This window comes from Chiroxiphia lanceolata, chromosome 21 (genome assembly GCF_009829145.1).
Source record: "Chiroxiphia lanceolata isolate bChiLan1 chromosome 21, bChiLan1.pri, whole genome shotgun sequence".
NCBI classification, from domain to species: domain Eukaryota; kingdom Metazoa; phylum Chordata; class Aves; order Passeriformes; family Pipridae; genus Chiroxiphia; species Chiroxiphia lanceolata.
The window spans coordinates 475,895-497,500 of NC_045657.1; the positions used below are offsets into that span (position 1 = coordinate 475,895).

The 21,606-nt window shown below is 51.9% G+C and overlaps 1 protein-coding gene across 6 annotated transcripts in view; it reads right to left on the reverse strand.

Annotated features, from left to right (window-relative positions):
- MVB12B (multivesicular body subunit 12B) overlaps nt 1-15,864 on the reverse strand; it is a 58,619-nt gene extending 42,755 nt beyond the window's left edge. The window contains exons 1-5 of one of the 6 annotated variants that reach the window (XM_032708101.1): nt 15,846-15,864; nt 10,781-10,898; nt 9,624-9,746; nt 4,149-4,256; nt 1,069-1,165 (exon numbers count right to left, since the gene is read on the reverse strand). In XM_032708101.1, coding sequence (XP_032563992.1) covers nt 1,069-1,165; nt 4,149-4,256; nt 9,624-9,734 — 316 coding nt within the window. In that variant the 5' untranslated portion in view covers nt 9,735-9,746; nt 10,781-10,898; nt 15,846-15,864. Of the gene's footprint in view, nt 1-1,068; nt 1,166-4,148; nt 4,257-9,623; nt 9,747-10,441; nt 10,745-10,780; nt 10,899-15,452; nt 15,759-15,845 lie in introns of those variants that run through there. The other 5 variants (XM_032708098.1, XM_032708102.1, XM_032708097.1 and 2 more) reach the window with 5 other exon arrangements.
- Between the last annotated feature and the right edge of the window lie 5,742 nt (nt 15,865-21,606).

The window sequence follows — 21,606 nt, forward strand, 5'->3', positions numbered from 1 at the left end:
GGACTTTCACAGAAACAGCAGCAGCAGGCAGTAAGGCCCAGCACTCCCAAGGGTGAGCAGGATAAGCCAATAACTCCACCTCACACCACATGTGCCCAGGAATTCTCGAAGGGCAGGGAATGACCCAGGGGAATGGGGAATGGGCTGCAGAGCCTTTCGCTTCCAGGTGACAGGTTCCAATCAGAACCAGATTGCAGCGACTAAAAAAACATCTTCACATGGTGGAGCCCCAGATTCCCTGCAAAGCAGGCTCATGTAACCCCTTTCTGCTCCTTCCTAGGCTGGATTTCATCACTGACACACACTAGGACAGCCCTGCTGTGATCAGCAGCTGCACACTGAGCACCAGCGCTGGTGTCCTGCCATCCCCTCACACTCTGCTCCCACAGGGTTCGTCCCCTGCCAGCCCCACACCCTCGGTGCCCGCTGCAGAGCACAGGGCTGCCACCAGACACAGCTCCAGCAGCCGCTGCCTCGAGTCCCAGGGGAGCTGAGCTCACTGTTTGGGAACTGCTCACTTAACTGTTGCAGTGAAGCGATTCTGCCTTGCAGAAATGAGAATGGTATTCCCCCTGGACACTGCACTTGTGCCTTCTCTCAGCAAGCACAAACATATCTCACCCCCCTCAGCACCACCTGGCAGGGACGTGGGCCCTCGTTCGTTCGTGGTGGGATATGTAGAGCGGGTGTGCATGAACACAGCACCACAAGCACAACCCCTTCCTTTCAGTGCATTTGTGAACACCCCTCTGCTCCTGCTAGGCCCAGGCCACCCTTCAAAATGAAAAAATAAACTTTCTTTTCCTGCCTCAAAGCTGTGGGGCTCCAGCAGGTGAGTGGAGACAGCCAGGCAGTCCCATTAAACAGCTTGAGGAGTCCAAGGAAACCAAACTGCTTCACTGCAGCCCAGAGCTGCCCCCACGCATGCATATGTCAATCCAGAGAGCAGCAGTGCCAAAAGCAACCCTCTGCTTGGGACACAGCCCTCCACGGCCTGGGACACAGTCCTCCTCTGCCTGACCACACAGGCACTGGCAGAACAGGAGGCAAGAACAGATATCAACTCACGTGTATCGATGGTCTCCTGGATGGGAATGAAGCCCACAGGTAAAGTGTCCTTGATATCAATGAGCTTCATATCAACCAAGACGTTGCCTAAATGACTCTTTGGAGAGAGAAAAGAAACACGTGATTATGACAAGGTCACCAGAATCAAACCCAGCTTTTCCCCCCCGCTGAACCACAAGATGCCTTGTCCAAGCACAACTTTAAAAATGGTAAGAAGGTACCAAGCCAACCCTTGCAATGGTCCCCTCTGAAGGAATCAGACAACGATTGACTAGGAGATACCAGTCAACTTTCAGCATTCAAGATTTTAACACTTCATCCACTGCCATATTTCCAGATATTTGGAAGTACAACCAAATTCTCTGCCTTGGAAAACTGCAGTTCAAAGTACCACCTCCACCAACTCATCCACTGAGCAGGTCACCTCAGTTCTTAGACACTCTACACCTACAACAGCAATAGCAGAAAGCATCACAGGACGATGGCTCATGCAGACACAGCCAAAGTTATTACATGCATTAGCTAATTAGTGCTGAACAGACATGGTTCTAGCTCCAAACAGCACGCTCCAGAAGCACAGGCCATTTGGAATGAAGAACTTCATTTGGAGTCCATGTGAATTCTGAACTCATGCCTCATCCTATTAATCAAGGCTTGAAGAGCTCAGAGCACAATTCAAAGTGACAGCCTCCACAATGGTTTAGAGACCAGATTTTTTTTGCAGTTCTCATTAAAGCCAGCACTGCTGCCAATAATCTGGGTTCACGTATGGAAGAAGAACACACTTTAGTTACTGCACAGCCCTTACAAACAGAAATGCAATACAGAACAACTACAATTTCATCCCAAGCCATCAAACCATATCAGTGAGTTTTACTGTTACTGGCTGCTAAGTACCTCCTTTAGTTTTTATCTGGCAGAGTTTTTCAGGCAAACCTCTACTCTCTGATTATTCCACTGAACTACTTAAAAACATATTTAAATTTGCAGGCACTGAAATAAGGGGAGATCGGGTCTGTGTTTATTTTTTGGAGGTCCTGCATTTTATGGTCAACTCCTCAGCAGGATGGCCAGCACATCTGCAGCCCTGTCCCACCAGACATGAGTGTGGCACACGTCCTTTGCTCATGTAAAGAGGCCAAGGCCGGGCAGCCCCACACACTCCTGACCCTCCACAGCCAGGGCAGCTCAGAGCAAGCAATGCTGGATGCTGCCAAGCCTGAATGTGTCAGATAACGTGGTCCTGGCACAGCAAACGGCAGATGAAGTGGTTGCTGCTGATTCATCTTTCATGTTTTATTTATCCAAGCTGTCTGGCTGTGTTACATCAGTGGCAACTTCCAGCTGAACCACCAATCACTCTTCCATCGGCAGCAGACAGGTAGGAGAGGTGCCTGCAAGGAGTTCATTAGCTACTGGAAATCTGGGAGTAAGCACTGATGCTCTGCCACGTGCACAGGAGAAAAGGGGACAAAGCCCCCTGCTCGTGAGACCCACCACCCAGGACCTCTTCAACATGACACTCAAATACAGCAACAGCCTTATAATCCTCAGATATTGTTAACTGTTGAGAATGATGACTCTTCTAAAGAGACACTTCAGACTGGCTCTGCCATAACCCAGGTAACTGAGGTGCATTAACTCTGCTAATTACAACATGTTCTTCAGTTCCCAGTTCTTCAGTTCCCAGTGTTTTGGTAAACACAAAAAACCCCTGAATGTAAAACTTTCAACCCATCAATGCCCACAGGAGAAGGAGCCTCTCCCCTCCCCTCCTTCTGGATGAGGGAATTGAGGCCCTCTAACCCTCAGAGGTTTTCAACAGGGCACTATATGATATTCCCTGTGGCCAGAGAGGGCTGAGTGGCGGGGAAGCTCTTGCTTTAATTCATGCCTTATCAATATGAGGAAGGTACTCTCAAATCACACCAAGCCCAGGGCTCCTGCCAAAAGCCCAAAAGGCACCAGCTGAGGATATTTACACTGTCTCTGCAGCCAGCAGCTGCTACTGTCCTGTAATTATTTCTGACAACATCACATTTCAGCTAGCCACAGATACACCTAATATTCATATCAGCAGAAACCTTTCTGTTTAATAACCTCCCTGCCTATTCTGGGGCTGTTATTCCTGTGACTGCATGTACTCCAGAATGAAAAGCACAATTATTGTCCATCTACTCCATCTACTCTAGAGGCAGGCAGGGAAGCAGATGGAATAAAGGTCAAATGCTGGGAACTGGTAGCCCCAGGCTCTCCTGTCAGGACCCATGAGCAGCCTCTGAAGCTGCCGTCACTTTTCTCTTCCCACTGCAGTGAAAGCACAAGTACAAAATGGTACCTCCAGCTCCTGACAACTGAGTCTCTGTGAATATCCAAACCACTACCAAAGGCAAGATTACCCACTAGATGGAGTGCATTCATTGCAGAAGTCAATAGTTCCCCCAGAAAAGAGAAAGTTTTCACACAAGCCTCAACCAAAACCACAGCAGAATGCATCAGGCCCTCCCTGCACAGCCTCCTCTCCTCCACAGAAGTGTGGGCAGACAACTGCCACTGATCACAAAATAACTTACGTTTAATAGTCACATCAGATTAAAACAATATAGCAGCATATGCACAATGTGGGCACATTTTCAAGAACCGGCAGCAAAAACAACAAAGCAAGCAAGCTAATCCTGCAAGAAAATATCCAGGATGCCCCAGGAGTCAGAAACTAACATTTCCTTCACCAACACTATCTCCAGGTTTTGTTTCTCAAGGTAATTTGGGTTAGAAATCCATCATGACCATGAATGTGCAGTGTCCACTGCTGCAGCAGGAACCATGAGTGTGAGGGGCTGCTGAAATGCAAACGTTCCCTTTTCTGCTGCTTTTATTGCAGATTTTGTCAGCAATTTCTTTCCATGAGGAACACAGACAAAATGCAAATATCCTGCCATTGCAGTTTGCCTCCTGACTCACCCAAACTCAGCGAAGCGCCTGCTTGAATTATAATTGGCTCCATAAAATGAATCATCTTATGGGTAAGAGCATACCAGGCACAGATGCAAATCATGCAGATACTCAGCAAACAGACTTACATTTTCTTTTGAAAATGATCTGGTGAAGCACAGGTACCGTGTGACCTTGGATTTAAATAAGCCATCTTTCCAGAGGTCAGCATCCAAACCATCTGCTGTTTGTGCAACCTGCAAAGAAGAGACAGAGGGAGAGAGGAGACGTGAGCTAAGATAAAGTTAATATATGTACAGTACTTCTTCCTCAGACCTCTCCTAATTAACAGCAGCTCGAACTCTCACAGCATCTCATTAGTTTCTTCACAAGGTGCAGCACAAAGAACTTCCAAGAGGAGGTATAAAAGGAAGTTCTAAAAATGCTGTCTCTCGGGAGCCCCTTGATTAAAGATGCTCTGACAAAGGCTACTCTAATGAGGAAACAGCAACTTGGGTTACAGTCTCCAAACAATAGTTTGGAAAAGTCAGCACATTGAGACTCTCATTACCACCCTACACGCAAGGGCACACCAGGCACGCTGTGAGGGTCTGTGGAGACAGAGCACAGAAACTGCCCCATCTCAAGACAATTTTCACAGAAAGCCATCAAGGAATTCTGGCTTCAGGCCAAAAAGCTGCTTCCAGCAGATGAGGAAAGCCCCAGTCACCAGTGGATTTTAGCAGCAGTGAAGATGCACCCTGCAAACACCCATCTCAAATGCAACCTCACGTGCAGTCAAATGGACAGCACACATCCCATGGAAGGAAACAGGCACCGCACCCTCCACAGACCAGACAGTGGCAGGAGCAGGAGGAGACCTCTGAGCTGATTTAAGGAGTGGACAGGAGGCAGCACTGTGTGCTGGGAAAGGGATCTGCTCTCAGTAGCAGGGTACTCTCCCCACACAGCACAACCTGGTTAGAGCTCCAGTCCCAAAGGGTTTTTTGTCAAGTAAGAGAGGAGACAAGGTGGCAAACACAAGAAGAAGGGTAGCAGAAACAAGATTACCCCACCAGACCGATGTCTCCCAAGAGGAGACTCCAGCACGGTCCAAAGCTCCGCAGAAGCACAGCTTAACTTCTTCCTAATGTCTCTCGGGGCAAACTGCTCCACTGCAGCTCTTCCAAGTCTAATCTTACCGTGAGCCCTTGGTGCCAGAGCAGCCCGATAACAAAGAGCTGACATTGGTTGCCACTGTTTGCACCCCTGTTTAGTTGAGTGGAGACTGCACAGGGCATAGGAAACAAGAGCTGTGTGCTGACAAGGCCTCTGATTATCCCAAGTGCGGGAGAGAGACGTGTGTTCACAGTCTGATCACAGCAGTGAAGTGCACTGGCTGCTCCCCACATTTCGGCAGCTGCTGTTTGCAAGCCCCAGCTCAGCTCAAGCCCTTGTACAACACACAGCTTTTGTATTCAGGCCTCTGCAAAGAAACATGCCTGATTTTTAAACAGTCACATTTTAAAATAGGATTTTGCTGGGATTTTTTCCCTTACTTGAATTCCTTGAATTCAGCTCTTTCCTGAAGTGCTAGTTTAGGAATATGTAAAATCCACATGCATCTCCCTCCCCTACAGGTAGAGTCAGTCCTGGTGAAAATATATTCAGAAAATAATCTGCTTGGGAAAACTGCTGGCAAATAGGGATGGCCAGCGTGAACTCCAGCCCTTATGAGAAACAGTTTGAGGGACTAGACCTATATTTCATCGCTGTGTCCATTGATATGGTTCAAGTTCTTTGTGCTAGCCAGTTTGGTTAAGATGCTCAAAAATCAACGAGCAGCAACAGATTCATGTGCAACTGCAAAACTGGTGCTACACAACTTGCTGTCAAATGAACTTTTTATCTAACTTCCCTAAGCTTGAGGAACTTCACATGACTTACAACAATACCACATTTTTGAGGTGGACATATATCACTTCAATTGATAACATCTTCTCTACCATTCACTGCTCAGGGCACAGCTAATCACAGCTGTCCAAGGCATCTGAAGGGCCCCTGCACTGGCACTGTTAACCCTCTGGAGAGAGGCCTGGCACTGTCACAGTCCAAATTAACCACAGATAAACCTAAAAACCTCCAACCCACACCACACCCATTTTTAGGAACAGCCCTGCCATTCTAACCCATCAAATGTCTAATTCTAGTTGCTGAAATGCAACAGTCACAGGCGACATCCTCAGCAATGAACCCTGAGTGCTCTGCTCTGCCTCATCCTGCTGAAGACTTTTTCCAAGCCTGGAGAATGCAAACATGCACAAACTTGTCAGAAAACTCATGTGGAGAGAAAACAGAGCAATATAAACAGGAAACTTCTTGCATCAGCTGCTGGGCTCCCGCAAGCGAGGAGGATGCCCTGCACCCCTGGAAGCAGTGCCATGGCTGAGCAGTGTGCCCTTGGGACAGGAGCCATGGCTGAGCAGTGTGCCCTTGGGACAGGAGCCATGGCTGAGCAGTGTGCCCTTGGGACAGGAGCCGAGGCCAGAGACCGGGCAGCAGGACGGGCACTGGGCAGCCCCAGCTCGCCCAGTCCTGCCTTGGCTTGGAGGCAAGGAACGTGTGAGACGGACCACACGGCACTGGGCACACGGCGCACCAGGCACAAGAAACAGTCCTTCTCCTCATGGAGCTGAGGGAAGTCACTCCTTACCCACGTGCTACAAACAGATGGACCTGACAGAGTGACACACAGTAAGGAAGCTGCCCCAGCCCACCCCCTCCAAGTGCAGGGTGATCTACCTGCTGCACAGAGTCAGAATAGGTTACTGCTACCCCAGTCAGGCCTTTGGAAAGCAGGCCCTCTAAACCTCCTACCCCACAGGGTGATAAGCTGCTCCAGTGGAGTCAGGGCTGTTCCTGCTCCCACACAGCCCTGGGTGAGCAGCTCACTCGGGAGCTGCCCCAGAGCAAACCCCACCATGGAGCAGGTTCAGCCTGAAGCAAAGAACACAGGAACCACACCTCTCTCCTACCCCAGGCTCCTGCCTCCCACCTCTCCTCCCCACCCAGACAGTCTCGCCAGTCTGGTCAGGTTTTCAGGAATCTAAGTTCAGGCACACTCTGTACATTTTGGCAAAATCAAGTCTTTGGTCCTTCAGCTGTAAAAAGGCCTGGCCAGTCATTCAAAGAGCCAGTAACACGTTTGATTTTAAAACAGACACAAAGGCAATGGAGATTCCAGAGTAATTAAAAAACTATTGGGGGAAAAAGACCTCTGGTCCATTTGCCAGGACACCCCCAGGTCCGGTACCCTGGGCACTGCTGGCTCCAGCCCTGGGGCTCCACACAACCTGGAAAACAGACCCAGACATCCCCAGGCATTTAACTTACTGGAGGTTTAACCTCTGCAGGTTTCTTCTAAAGAGGAGCAAAGGGAAGAGGAAGGAAAATAATTTGGCCATGGTTGTTTATTGGAGAAAGGATACAAATGAAAGGGGAACTGGGTAAAGCCTATAAATAAAACAGATATCTCAGAGAGAGCTGGGTGTTTCACTGTCCCAAAATTTGGAACCATCAGTGAAACTACATGATGTCAAATTAATCACTCCTAAGAGGAAATACTTTCCCACGCAATTCTGAATCCACCTGTGGAACTGAATGCTGCAGGATGCTGTAGTGACAGGCAAAGCCAGTGGATTCCTAAGGAAACTACAGCAACATCCCAAGACACACTGTTATTGATGTTTCCCAAGAGATGAGAGCGATTCTCCTTTCCAGGGTGCAGTGTGCACCTCTAACTATGAGGGCTTTAGGGAGCACACTCCTGGGGTGGAGCTGCCACAGCTGCCTTCCTCAAGGCTTTCCATCCTAGAGCAGCAATCAGCTGTCGGTGTCTCATCAGGGAAATCGCATATCTGGAGAAACACAAAGCCCAAGATCGCCCAGGTCTGCCACATCTCAGAACACAATTTCTCTGCTGCACTGAGCAGGGTACTTGTGCACACTCAGCTTCACACCCTCAGCTGGGCCAGACTGGGTTCCAGAGAGGTCACGGGGAAGTGGCAACCCCACATACCACACACTGCTCCAGCGCCCTGGCTCACAAACGAGCCACCTTCACAGACACCCAGGCAAGAAAAGCACAGCCCTGCACGTCACCGTCCTGTCCCACCAGGGTGGCACCGAGCATGGCCCTGTGACAGCAGGTGCTGCACAGGGACAGGACACCGAGGGTGGCTGGCAGCACCCAGGCAGCCGTGCTCACAGAAAGACTGCAGGCAGCAGGCTCTGCCCCCGGGCCTGCTCCAGGGGCACAGAGTGCTCCTTGGGAACAGAGAGGGAGGCAGCAGGACCAGAGCAAAGGCAGCTCCTCGCTGTGCCCCGAGGAGAGAGCGACCCACATTCACCAGCATTATTACACCACCACCGTAGCTAGATTAAGCCACAGGAAGATTCTTTTATCTTGTTTAGTTTAGCACTGCAGCTCCCCATTAAGCCACAGACAGGCTATCTGGGGTGAGCGCTCTCTCTGCCCAGCCACTTAGGCAAAATGCAATTCTGTTATCACAACTCTCACACTGTCCCATGCTCCTTTATCAGGGCAAGCAGCTAATTACACAGCCTGGCTCACACAGGTAATGAGCAGTCAGAAAAATACAGAAAATGCAAAAAAACTCCCAGGTCTTTAAGGCACCTTTTCACAATTCCCCCCCTTCTTCCCACAGCCCATGTCCAGTCACACCAGCCCGATCCATTTTCTTCCTTCACACTGAACAAGGTATGCAATGATCCAGCGCTGAAGAGCTGTGAGCAAAGCCTCAAGACAGCTGGTTTCCACTCCCACCATGCAAGCTGTGTGGCTCTGGATACCCAAGGTGTGATGTAGCACAGTTGGAGCAGAACACACAGAAAGGCAAGCAGGCTAAATCTTTCTCTATAGACCTGTGCAAGGTCAGCATTTTCTGGTATTTCACAGTTTGGGACACTTATCTATGGGGAGAAATATCCTGCTGCTGGTTACACAGCAACTAATCCAAAGAACAGGTAGCTGTTAAACAGTGACCTCCCTTTATCCACACACATTCATCTCTGCTGTATCCAGCCGCCTTTTCCTGCTACCAGTCTCCTGCCAAACCTTAGTTTAGAGGTTTGCATTCTGCCCATCAAAATCATCCTTGCAATTTCATCTGGATGCAAAACTCTTTGCTTCCCATTCTGGAGCTTCTCATCATCATTGTGCATTGTTGATATTTGGGATTAAACAGCTGATGAGGGATCCATTTATGCAGAGATATAATTTGTGCAATACTTAGGACTCCTTCAGGATGAATATTACCAGGATTATTAAATTTGCATGCCACAGTGGCCAGCTGTTTCTGAAAATCCCTCCTCCAGGTAATTAAGCTCCTCTGGAGTGGCAGAGGAGTGCAAAATTGCACCCACAACCCTCCACTGAGGGAAAGCACTAAGTGCTGTGGGCTGAAAGGTGGGCAGCTGGCTACCAAATGACTTCTCACAGCACCATCTGAAGTCAAACTCTCTCTGGAAGAGATGCTGTTTCCCAGCAAAGTAAAGGTGCAGAAACAAGCATTAGCAGCAGCAGCTCAAACAGCTCTACTTACTACATCATATCCAGTCGGTGCTCGGCTCCGGGATGCGACCACACCAACACCTGTGATGGGATCCATCGGCAGCTCGGGCAAGGCATCAGAGAGGTCTCGCACCTCAGGCATTATGGACTGATTCTGGAAGAAAGGAGCAGAATTAAAGGGCTGCTGGGTAGCACACCCTGGCAGAAGCCAGAGCACCAACAGCCCACATGCATGCCACAGTGCCTGTGCTGACGCACCAGACGGCCAAGGTGAACACAGGATTAGGCCAGACACACCTTCTGCACTTTCATTTGCTTTTGATAAGAGTACATTTGTGCAATGCCAAATAGTTTTGGAATTTGGGCTGGCAGCCTCTGAGACTCATTTTGTTGCTTCAATGGGCTGGTCTCCATCTAGCAATGATGGGAAAACCCAATACCTTCCCTCCCAAGCAGAGAACAAATTTCAACCCCAAGGCGGGCTGGTTGAAGCAGCTCTGTCATTTTAAGCAGAAAGAATTCTGCTCCTAATGGCTTCAGAGGGAGGCTTTTCATCCACTGCGGGTGTTAAGACATGCTGTGGGTTCCCCCACAAGTCTTCAGTCCCATCACACCCCCCAGAGCCAGACCATTTTCACAGAGCAGCACAGATGTCTCTGGCGCTGGATGCAGAACCGCACTGGCCGCAGGGAGCCTTGACACCAGGAAACACAGAGGAAGCACAGGGTGGGCTGGTGCAAAGCAGACAAGAGGCCTTGAGGAGGCCTGAGCATCTTCCAAAAGGGACACATCACCAAGACTGTCAGGGGAGGGAGAGACGCAAAGGGGACAAAAGCAGGTAAGACCAACCAATTTCGGAGAGATGCTGTTGCAGGAAGCAGGAGGAGAGGACAAGAGAGGTGCTGAAACAAGTTGCTGAGGAGGAGGATGGGAAAAGGTGCCACTGCCTCAGCATGTGGTCTCCTGCAGAGGCAGCCAGTTAGGGCAAGTCTTCTCTGGCTTTCAGACAGGAATGCCCCAGGAAACCGCCCCCCACGCACCCTGAGATAAAAGGGCAGTGCTTTGAGTAAACAAGCATCACTGCTGCGCAGCCAGACAAGCTGTGAACCAGCACTGCCTAATTCAATTCCCTCATCAGAGCAATCAAACCCCAGCGTTTCTGGGCCATGTAGAAGGCTGGTTACTTACTGCTTCTAGAAAAGGCAGAGGTGAGTGCTGGTGCCAGTGGGACCTGGGTTTACACTTCACAGTGCCCAGTCTGAACAAACATCGTGCTGCAGGCAATAAGAAAGAGCAAGTCTGGGCCCTATGTAAATAACAACAATGTCACATGAACAGCCAGTCCACTTGAGAAGTCCAAAACAACAGACACTAGCGACCAGTAATGGTGCAAACACTATTGCTGAACCAAACAGAGAGGAGAGCTCTGCTTTGGCAGCTGGACACCCATCCAGCACGCACAGAGCAAAGCAAACCTTTGTAACCGACACAGCCCAAGGCTCCAAGGCATGACAGGAAGCACAGCCTGAGCTGCAGGGGTTCACCCTCCTCTTCCAGCAGGCTCCCTGTCCTCAGGGTGGGCAAGGAGCACAGGACCCCACTGCAGGAACGCTGGAGGCACTGGCACAGCCCCAAAAGACCCCACGCTGCTGCCTGCGCTGCCCCACCGGCTCATCCGGATGCCTTGCAAATAATCCAGAGGCCATTGCCTACAATGTGCAGCATGGAACAAACACATATGAATTTAACAGAGATTACAATCTGTTCTTCATGCACGTTTGCTGAAACTTTTCCAAGCCACTCTCAATAGCGCGATGACTTGTTACTACACATCGGGAGGAGCTGGGAGATAATGAATGCTGATGCAAGCTTCTCTTAGGCCATTTTGAAGCAAAATCCAGGTAAGTGACGATATTCCCCAGCATGCTAAGAACACCACACAGCAGGTTCCAACACGGCTGCAGCTACATTGCAGGGAAGCAGATCTGCTCCCACAGCCTCCACCAAATCCACCCTGATGAAGTGCTGGCTTGCTCCACAAAGGCAGGGGAGCAGGGGTAGCCAAATGGCACAGACATGTCACCTCGGAGAGGGAAGCAGAGGGTCTGTGTACCACCCTCTCAGGCCCTGGGAGAGCTCATGCAGGCAGAGCCCCAGCATTGCCTCCTCGTTCCCAGCAGTGATGGCACGAATGAAGCTAATGTGGGTCGGGGACCTGCTGCTGAATGCTGCCCAGGCCCCATCTCGCCACCCTGGGGCCTGCTGCAGGGAGTCCCAGCTGCCCTGGCAGGAACACAAGCAGCAGTTGGGTCAGCCCGGGCAAGGCTGAGGACAGGGCCCTGGGCATCCATGGCACCAGCATGGAAAGGCTGGTGGGTGGCCCTACCAACAGCACGGTGCTGCAGAGCAGCCCCCTCTGCCTGCTGGCACCTCGTCCTCAGTGAAGAAGGGCACCTTTGTGGGAGCCATTTTCAGCTCCACTCGGCACAGAAGGGGAGGGGAAACGGCATCAATCCTCACTTTGTGACAGCTCACACAAAGCCCTCTGTGGTGGCAGCGCTGGGCCCGAGTCTTTCTGCCTCCCGGGGCGGAAGCCACAGGGTGACGTGCCCGTGGCACCCCTAAGGGCCCCCAGCAGCACGGGCTGCAGCGAGGTCGGCCGAGCTGCCCGCACCCAGCGAGCCCAGCACCTTCCTCTGCCTGGTGCTCAGACCACAGCCCGTGCCCACAGCCGGCAGGGGCAGCGGACAGAGCACCTGCCCAGACAGCAAACCTGCCGGGGCCACCGCAGCACGGGCAGGCTCTGCCGCAGCAGGCCAGCCACTCCAGGCAGCTTCCCACCACACGGGTGGCACTGAGGATGCATCTGGAACAGATATGGAGCAGCAACAATCAGTTTGCACACTGGGATAAATGTTTTTGTGAACTCTGTGCAGGTCAGAGGGGAGTCTCTGGCTCGGCAATCACACAGATGATTAGTTGCAGTGCACTTCTCCCCCAGGGCGCTAAAGTTTGGTTTCTTTTCTATCATGCCTTTGAACTTAAAAAAAAAAAAAAAAACAACAAAAACAAACAAACAGTGAAAGATGAGATTAAATTAAGGAGCAGGATTTTATAAATACTCCTATTAAGCAGCTTGTTATTTTAATGAAGTTCTCTTTAAACAAGGTGAGTTTGACCTGTACGCCCACCTACCATCACCGTGGCTGACCACTCAGCCCACCAGACAGTCCATCCCCACCCGCCCTAAGCTATGTGTGCTGGGCTCTGCTCGAGGGCCTGTGTGCACTGCTCGCTGCAAGGTTATTCTGGGAACAGCCCAAAACAGTAAGAACATTTTTCCCATTAGTTGGGAGCATGCTCCCTGGAGGTCATCCTGAGCTGTGGGGCCACATCCAGTCTTCAGCATGCCCTGGCAGCCAGGGAAGCCGGATGTGAGCTCTGGGGCAGGAAGAAGTTTCAAAACACTGTGGGGCCGCTTGGACAAAGCTAGCAGGGAAAGGATGTGCCTCCACCAGAGAAAGTGTCCCTGCACACTACCAGCACCAGCCCCAAGCAGCATGCAGCAGAGGTGCTAAGGATGGCTGCAGGATGAGATGCATAAGATGCGCTCTTGGCACGCAGCCTCGCCTGCTGGCTCCAGCCCAAGTGCTTCCCACCCCCTTGAACCAGCCGTACCACGGGGCAGGAGGTGTGGGGTCCCGGGGTGTAGGAGAGGCCTTCAAGGACTCTGCCAGGCTGTGCTACAGCCTTCTTCCCACAGCCCACATCCACGGTCACACACACCTCCCCTTCTCCCACCACCAAGTTTGTCTGTTTACATCCTCTTCACTTGCTCTCTCCCATTTTCTTGCTAGTTCATCTGCCTTTATTAGTTTATCCCAGGCATACTTTTCTGCTGGCTCCACTGAGGTGACTGACCACACACACTGCTGGGCTTTGGCTGGGACATACACACAAGAACATGCCTTCAGAAATGAATGCATTATTGTGACTTTCTAGAGCATATTTTGCTCTCATTATTCCTTTTCAACAAGTTCAACAAGTTAAATAGCTGGTGGGTACATGATCAGATCAGGCCTTTGGATGTATTTGCTACAGAAACATCACGCTGCCAGCACAGCAGGTCAAGCTCTGAAGTTAAATAGTCAGGACTTGGAGGGAGAATGGTCTTATTGTTTCTTCCTCCAACTACAAGCCCTGCACTTTGACACTGACTTGCTCTTCCCACAGGCAGAAAAGTATGAGCTAAGGCAAAACTGGAAACAAAATTATCAACTAGCTTGCTGAGGCCCTGCAGTCTGTGGGAAGTGGTCCCATCAAACCAAAGCAAGACACGCTGCTTAAACCCTTGCCCATCTGCTCAGCCCGTCACTCCATCCCTCTGCACAGGCGGGGATACTGCTGGCACAACGCTCTGCTCCGGAGTCACACCGCCCCGCTCCCCTGGGCCTCCCACCACGTCCGGGAACAGGACAAAGCCCCAGCCAACTTTCTATTTCTGTTCATGGAATAGGACACAGTTTCAGTGAAACAGGAGTGCACAGTGCGACTGAGGGGTCAGGGCCCTGAAGGCCACCATCGCAAACGGGCAGAACTTCAGTGTCACGTTTTGCCGCCGTCAAAGGCATGTCTGGAATCACCCCCATGCCCAGGCTCCCATAAGAGACACCTGCCCGGCATCAGCCGCAAAATCTACACATTGAGACTGAATAGGATGGAAACAGGAACTGAAATCACAGTATGAGCAAAACTGAGACCCTGTATTGCTTCACAGCACTTCTAACTATGGACGCACATCTGTGAAGAGTGTTTCCATACACAGATGACCTTGCATCAGGGCAGCAAAACATAAATGACATTCAGTTCAGTTATTTCTATCTTGGCACAGATATGAACCTGGGGACTACAGGCACCCTTGAGCCTGGGATTCGCTTTGTCAGGGCAGCACACAGTATGAGAGTGAGACATGTGCTTTATTTCACACCTCCAGAAGCTCAGGCTAAGCCTTCATCTAGTAGGTAAGGCCATCTCAGCTAACAGTGACAGAGTTGACACAGTCAACCTACCACACAACACAGAGACTCCCTAAAGTACAGGTGAGCATGTTCTCATGCAGTTAAAATAAAGCACAAGATGAATAAACCCAAGCTTTAGCCCGAGCAGCTGCACACCTGACGCCCGGCCTGTTACTGTGACCAAGCCAAGAATGCCCCAGCTCCGGGAACACGCAGAAAACACTGAAGCTTGGTGGACTTTTGAAAACCTCTCCAGAAACTTCTGACTGAGCTCGCAATCCTTGATGATGCAGGCAGCGAGTACATAAGACAAAGGCAGCTCTGTGTCGCTGCTCCAGCCAGCGCTGTACAGCCTGAGCCTGTATCACACCTCCAGCCACGCACCGAGCACAGGTGAGAAAAGGGCAGTCGGGCGGACCCACGCTGCAAACACTTGTAGCAGAAGACCACGCAAAACACAGGGGATTTTGTTATCTTCTGTAACTGTCACCAATAAAAAATTACATTAAATTCTAGAGCAGGTCAAGGTCACCGGGGCTCTGCCCCACGGCTGGTCGCCGACGCCGTTCCTGCAGCCGACCCAGCTCCGGCAGAGCCGGGGGGGTCTCACGGAGGCCACCGGGGCGCTCCGGCCCGGGCCCAGCCGCGGGGTCCCCGCGAGGCCCGGCCCCGGCAGCCTCGGCCCGGGGCGCTCCCACCGCCCCTGCGCCGCCCCGGGGGCTCTGCCCGCCCGCCCCGCCCGGCACCGCGGCCGAGTGACCGCCCGGCCGCTCGTCCCGCCGCTCGACCCGCGGGAGCCGCGACCGCCCGCCGGGCCCGGCCCCGGAGCGAGGCCGCGCCGCGGGGCCGCGGCGGGCGCGGGGACACTTAACTGTTGCCCGTGCGGCGGGCGGCGGGTCGCGGCTCCCCCGGCGCAGGCAGAAGCAGCTCCTCATCGCCCGGCGGGGCCGGCGCGGCGCGGCCCGGCGGGAGGAGCGGCGGCGGCGGGGGAGCGGCCTGCGGGCCCGGGCGGAGCGGCGCGGGGCGGGGAGCGGAGCCGAGCGGGCGGCGGCCAGGCCGCGGGGCGGCCCCGGCTCTCGGCGCGCCTCGGACTCCCCCCCTCCGCCGCCGCCGCTCCGCGCCCACCGCGGCCGGACCGCGGCGCGCAGGGCCCAGAGCCCGCCCCGCACGGCCCCCGCCCCGCACGGCCCCCGCCCGAGCCCCGCGCTCCGGCCCGGCCCACGGGACACACTCACCGCGCTGCCGCCGCCGCTCCGCCCGGCCCGGCCCCGCCCGCACCCCCGGGCAGCGGGGCTCGGCCCCCGCACGGCCCTGCGGCGAAACCTCCCGAAAACTTCCCTCCCCGGGAACGGGGCGATCCCCGGCACGCTCCCAACAGGGCTGACGGGAGGTGCCAGGTGGAAATGGCTGAATAGTTGAGATTTGGTCAATGTAACCTCTGTCTTCTGTCTGAAACGGGCGGCATCCAGGAGATGGGCAGCAGCTGCTGTGTGCTGAGGAGGAGCAAATGGTGTCAAACAAGCTGGTTGTCTTCTTGAGAAGGCAGTCCCTGGCAGGGTAAGCGGTTTCAGGAGCTACCTTGAATTCATGAAGATATTTGGTGCTCTGTCTCACCGTGGCCGACAAACAAACCAAGCAGATACGGTCCAGAGAGGTCAGGGTATGCTGGGCTAGATGGTTAACCCTGGCTGGTTATCCAGCCAGCCTTCAGGTCCACTCCCAGCACAGAAGACATCCCAAGCAGAGGGGCAGCCAGAGTCTGGTTCTGCTCAACATGGTCACATGCCAGTGCTCAAACTGGCAACACACTCATTGAATTAGCAGATTATGTGAATCGCAGCATAACCTGGGACAAGAGCATGGCCTGTAGCCATCATCACATGAACGAATCCTGCAGCTGTCCTGCGTTGGGTTTTGAGCACCTTACCTGAAGCAAGGTCAACAACATCCACCTGGAGAGCAGTGAGATCGGTGTAGAGACTGATATCAGCAGTCTTTGGTGCAGATGCAAGACAGGGAGGAGTTGGAACTGCTAATCTAAAGCAAAAGAGAAAATCCTGGGGTGAAGAATGAAATAAAGGAGGGAGGGAAACATGTTAATTTGTATGTGAATTAAAGATAAGGGCAAAAACCTGTTCTTTGTGGGAGGCTGAGAAGTGATGGATGTGAAATGCAGCAAGAGATTCTGCAAAGATACGGTGAAAAACTACAATAGCAAAGAGTAAAACACAGCTTGGGGAGTTTTTATTACTGGTCAAGTCGAAAGCCCTCCCAAAAACTCTTACCAGACATTACTCAGTCATTCCTTCAGAGCAGATGGTCTCCCCCATCTTTTGTAGAGCTAGTTTCCTCTATTTTCCATGGTGCCATGGTTTCCTTTGTGCTGGGAACCTGGCCTTTGTGACCTAGAAGAGGAGAAGGATCTCACTCAGACACCCAAGTTTCCTCCCACCGACAAAACCAGGTACCATCTGACAGCATAGTGCATTTATCAGAGGGTCCATCTCTATGGTCACAGGGTATTTCCTTGTCTGATATTCTGCCTTGAACTACACCACCAATTCCCTGGGGTTTTTTTCCCCTCTCCTATTGTCTTTTTGCTTGGATTTGGTCATCCTTTGAGGAGCTCTGTTCAGCCTGGTTTTTTCTCACCTGGATAATAGTTTGCATCTTCCATCCTGTTTGGACTGTCTCTGTACACTGCTTTAGCTAGGCTGAACTGAGCAGGACTGGTGGAGCCAAAGCCCTTCTCTTTCCTTTTGTGAGTGTCTTCAGGCTGGTTTTGCATCTCTCTGGCTCTCACTGAGACAGGCAGGAGCTCAGCTGACCAGGCATTTCCCAGCAGCCCAGCCATCACTGGGCTGTAGATGCCGAGCTGAGGACCAGGGGAGCTCTTGGCTTTGATCCTCAGGGCTGTTCCAGCTCCTTGCTCTTCATCCTGGCGTGGTCAGACTTACTACCAAACAAAACACTCTGAGCTTTGGTTAGCCAGTGTTTGAGAGGTTTGTCTGGAGAGCAAACATACACATTAGTGGGTTTGTGTTCTTGTCCATAAAGCAAACAACAGAACCCGGTGTCCCACTTCCTCCTGTGTACAACCCTGGGCTTGGACCAAACCTTCCTCCTGTCATGACTGGTATTTCTCTCCAGTAAAGCATTTTAGACTGGTGCTTGTTGAACCACAGTAATAACTGGGTGTTCTGAACGGTGACTCTGTTCCCTCCCTGTTGGACCAGGGCTTTACAGCTCCAACTGCATACAGTCTTGATAGCTGGTAGTGGCTTCTGCATCCAAAGATTAAAAATATTTTTTTTTTGAGCAATAAGGAATACAATGCATTTTTTTTTGATTTGGAGAGTAATTTAGAGTGAAGGAAAGATGATGCCTGGTGGAAATGAGAAATATGTGTTCCATACATAATATATGCCCCAAATGTCCTATTACAAATACAAGAAGATTTCCTGAACTGGAGAAGTTGTTACACATTACAGTGTGCTAATGCTCCCCCATGGAGGTGCTGATACTGAGAGAGTCTTTAGTGTAATAATATTAAAAATCCAAGAGTTTCAATAAGATCCTCCATGCTACCACAGCTGTAGGAAATGAATTGATTCCAAAGGAAGAGTCTAACTGCTGCTTAGCATCCACAAAATATTCCAAGATTCACTGCAAACATATATCCCAATGTGTCTGTGGTGTGATCTGCAATAACATGTTTTCCAAAGAGACAGTCCCTTCCCAGCTGCTGCCCTCGGAGTGACCGCCAGTGCTGCAGCCCTGCACCAGCACAGCTCGGGGTGGGCACCTGCACAGCTCGGGGTGGGCACCAGCACAGCTCGGGGTGGGCACCAGCACAGCTCGGGGTGGGCACCTGCACAGCTCGGGGTGGGCACCTGCACAGCTCGGGGTGAGCACCAGCACCTCTGCCTGTGGGGACCTTCAAACCTCGGCAGGTTTGGAGGCTGGGAGAGGCCCTGTTGTGCTCTTCCATTGGGCATGAGCATGGACTCCAAATCAGCAAATACTGGGTATTGGGTACATGAATAACTACACTAGAGTTGGTTAATCTACCTGTGTAAAGTTACTCAGAAGCATAAATATTTGCAAGTATAGTGTTTTCCTCTCAATATTTTACATCCATCTTTTTCAAGATGCATATATTTACTCCTCTTTACTCAGAGCATGTCTTTTCTCACGAGTTCTGCTGTCCTGTACATGCTATCCAGTTTGTACCAGTGTTGTCTTTTCAGGACGCTGAATAAGAGGAATTTGGTCAGTCTTGGCTCTGATGCCGGAGCTGTGGCTGAACAAACACGGTTCACTCATCACTGGTGGATGGGTGCCAGAACTCACATCCTCCACAGCACTGTTCCCAGGAACTGTGTGTGCAGCCGGGTTTCTCAGCCGTCTGGGACGTGCTCCGTTCGTGCCACCCCGCTCTGTGCCACCACTGCAGCGTGGCCTGACGGGAAGGGAGGTGATTGCCACTGCTGCTCCTCAGGGCTTGATGCTGGGGACAGCACTGCTTCACATCTCACAGTGGGCTGCTGGCAGCAGTCAGGGTGATGAAGGTGCCCGAGGAGCCAATCCCACAGCCATTCTGGAGGAAGCCCAAAAGATCTCTGCTGTGGCCAGAGCTCATCCCCTCAGTGCTGGCCATGGTGAGGTCCTTTCCCCCTGTACTGCAGCTCATACTCTTCATGGGGAGAGCTGGCAGGGAAGGGGCTGTGGCTGTCCATGCAGGAGAGCAGAGCCCTTGCCCTGGCATCTTCAGCCCCAAAGCACCTCAAGAGAGCAGCCAAACCTTCTTCTCAGTCAGCTTGGACTAAAATAGGAGATGGTGGTTGAGCCCCACCCTCTTTACATTTCAAGCATTTTGTAACAGCAAAATCTGTCCCTTCCCAGACACCACCTCAGAAAAGCGGCAGTGCACAGGTTTCTACGCTTCCAGCTGGGAACAGGCAAAACACAGAGTCCTGGGGCTACCACAGGGGCACTGGCCAGTGCTGCTGCACATGCTGCACCCAAGGGCAGCGGGAACTCCCAGCAAGCCCTGGTCAGACTTCGCCATCAAAAACACAGGGGGAAAAATCTCTCTAAGGAGGGGGTGACACCCATCAGACACTCCAAAAGCCATCTGCTGTGGGGCAGGGGAGGCACTTACCCGCTCACACAGGTCAGTGTCCCACTGATGCCTTCAACTGCCTTTCCCAGGCCTCACATGGGAACCAGCTCTGCCTGGCAGCTGACTTCCTCCATCCCTGATACACACATTTAGGAAAATATTGTTTGCTAGTGTATTCACTACCCAGAGCGTCATCCTCACAGGGCACCAGTGAGCAATGCCTGGAAAGTTTCAAAGCAGCCTTTTCAGAAATTGCTCCGAACATTGTTTCAGGGACCCACTCTGGAACATATGAAGTGATTTGGAAAAGGCAGTTTCTTGGTCTATTTCCCCCTTACTTTCCTATCTCATAGTTGTTACTAAACACTAGATAACTTAAAACATTTGTATTTCAGTCCCATTTCAGTCATGATGTGCAGGATACCAATATACATTGACACTGCCAGAGATAACTGATTTATGTAGCACCCAACCGTGGATTTGGCCAGGGCAGGCATCCGGCCTTCCCCCCCCAAAAAAGGTTCAGGGCATCCCTCACCTGGAGGGATGGTCCAGAAGGAGGGACTGTCACCAGCCACCTCCATGGCAAGGGAAGCAGGGCCCATGACCTGCTGGGGTCACAGGGAGCTGATGGCCCAGGGTACACAGGGCACTGGCACTATTTAGTGGCAGAGGGATGAAATCTGGCTTTGTGAGCCCTGTTTCAAGGCCCCACAGCCAGGACCAACCCTGTTTGTTTTGCAGAGACACTCCAGGACTGAGGCACAACTGCTAATGCACCAAATGGAGGGCAGAGAGAACGCCATGCGGGTAATTACCAAGGAGAGCCACACAGCCAGAGCCTCAGATGATGAGTAATGGCCACAGTGCGGTGGAAACCTTTGCTTGAATAATTTTGAATGATGAACACATTTGAGGAAATAATGTTTTCTTTGCAGACCTCCTTTGATGAAATGCTATGGTTTGCTTTGCTTTCTCCCTCAGGGCACTGCTGTCCCCCCAGCTCCAACCACCCACTGCCGCTGGCAGGGCAGAGGGAGCTGGACAGAGCAGCACACTGCTTACTGCTTGTCCGTGGCCTTCCCTGTGGATACACGCAGGGAAAACCCATGGATGTGGCTATCAGGGTTGTGAAGCTGCTGTTCCACGACCACGCCGGAAGCAGATGTAGTTCTGACACTTGGTGTTTGCACGAAGGAATGCCAGGGAGTCAGTTCATGGGGGAGCAAATTTCAAACTGTCTTGATTAGATCCTTCCTGCTGCATCAGTATTGTTGCAGGAGAAACAGTGAATCCAACCCAGATCTGTTGCAGTGAGGTGGAGTTGGGCCAGTCGAAGTTAGCACAGGACTTTGTATTGGAGTTATAGGACCAAACTCCCTCTTCCTACAGGCAGAAATGCCTCCAAGGCCTACCCCATAGAATCATAGCATGTTTTGGGTTGGAAGGGACCTTGAAGACCATCCAACTCCAACCACCAGCCATGAGCAGGGACGCCTTCCACTAGACCAGGTTGCTCCAAGCCCCATCTACTCTGGCCTTGAACATTTCCAAGCCAGATTGTCACCCCATAGTGACTTAAGTTTTTTTTAAGAACTCCATAACAAGGATGAACATCCACATGCCTGCATCGGGGTCACTCCCTTCCTACCACAGTGTCACCTGGCCAGAGGTATCATCACAGAATCATTTAGGTCAGAAAAGACCTCCCAGATAGAGTCCAACCTTTGACCAATCACTACCTTGTCAACTAGACCAGAGCACTGAGTGCCATGGCCAGTTGTATCTTGAACACCTCCAGGGATGGTGACTCCACCAGCTCCCTGAGCAGCCCCTTCCAATGCCTGGCCACCTTTTCTCTGAAGAAATTC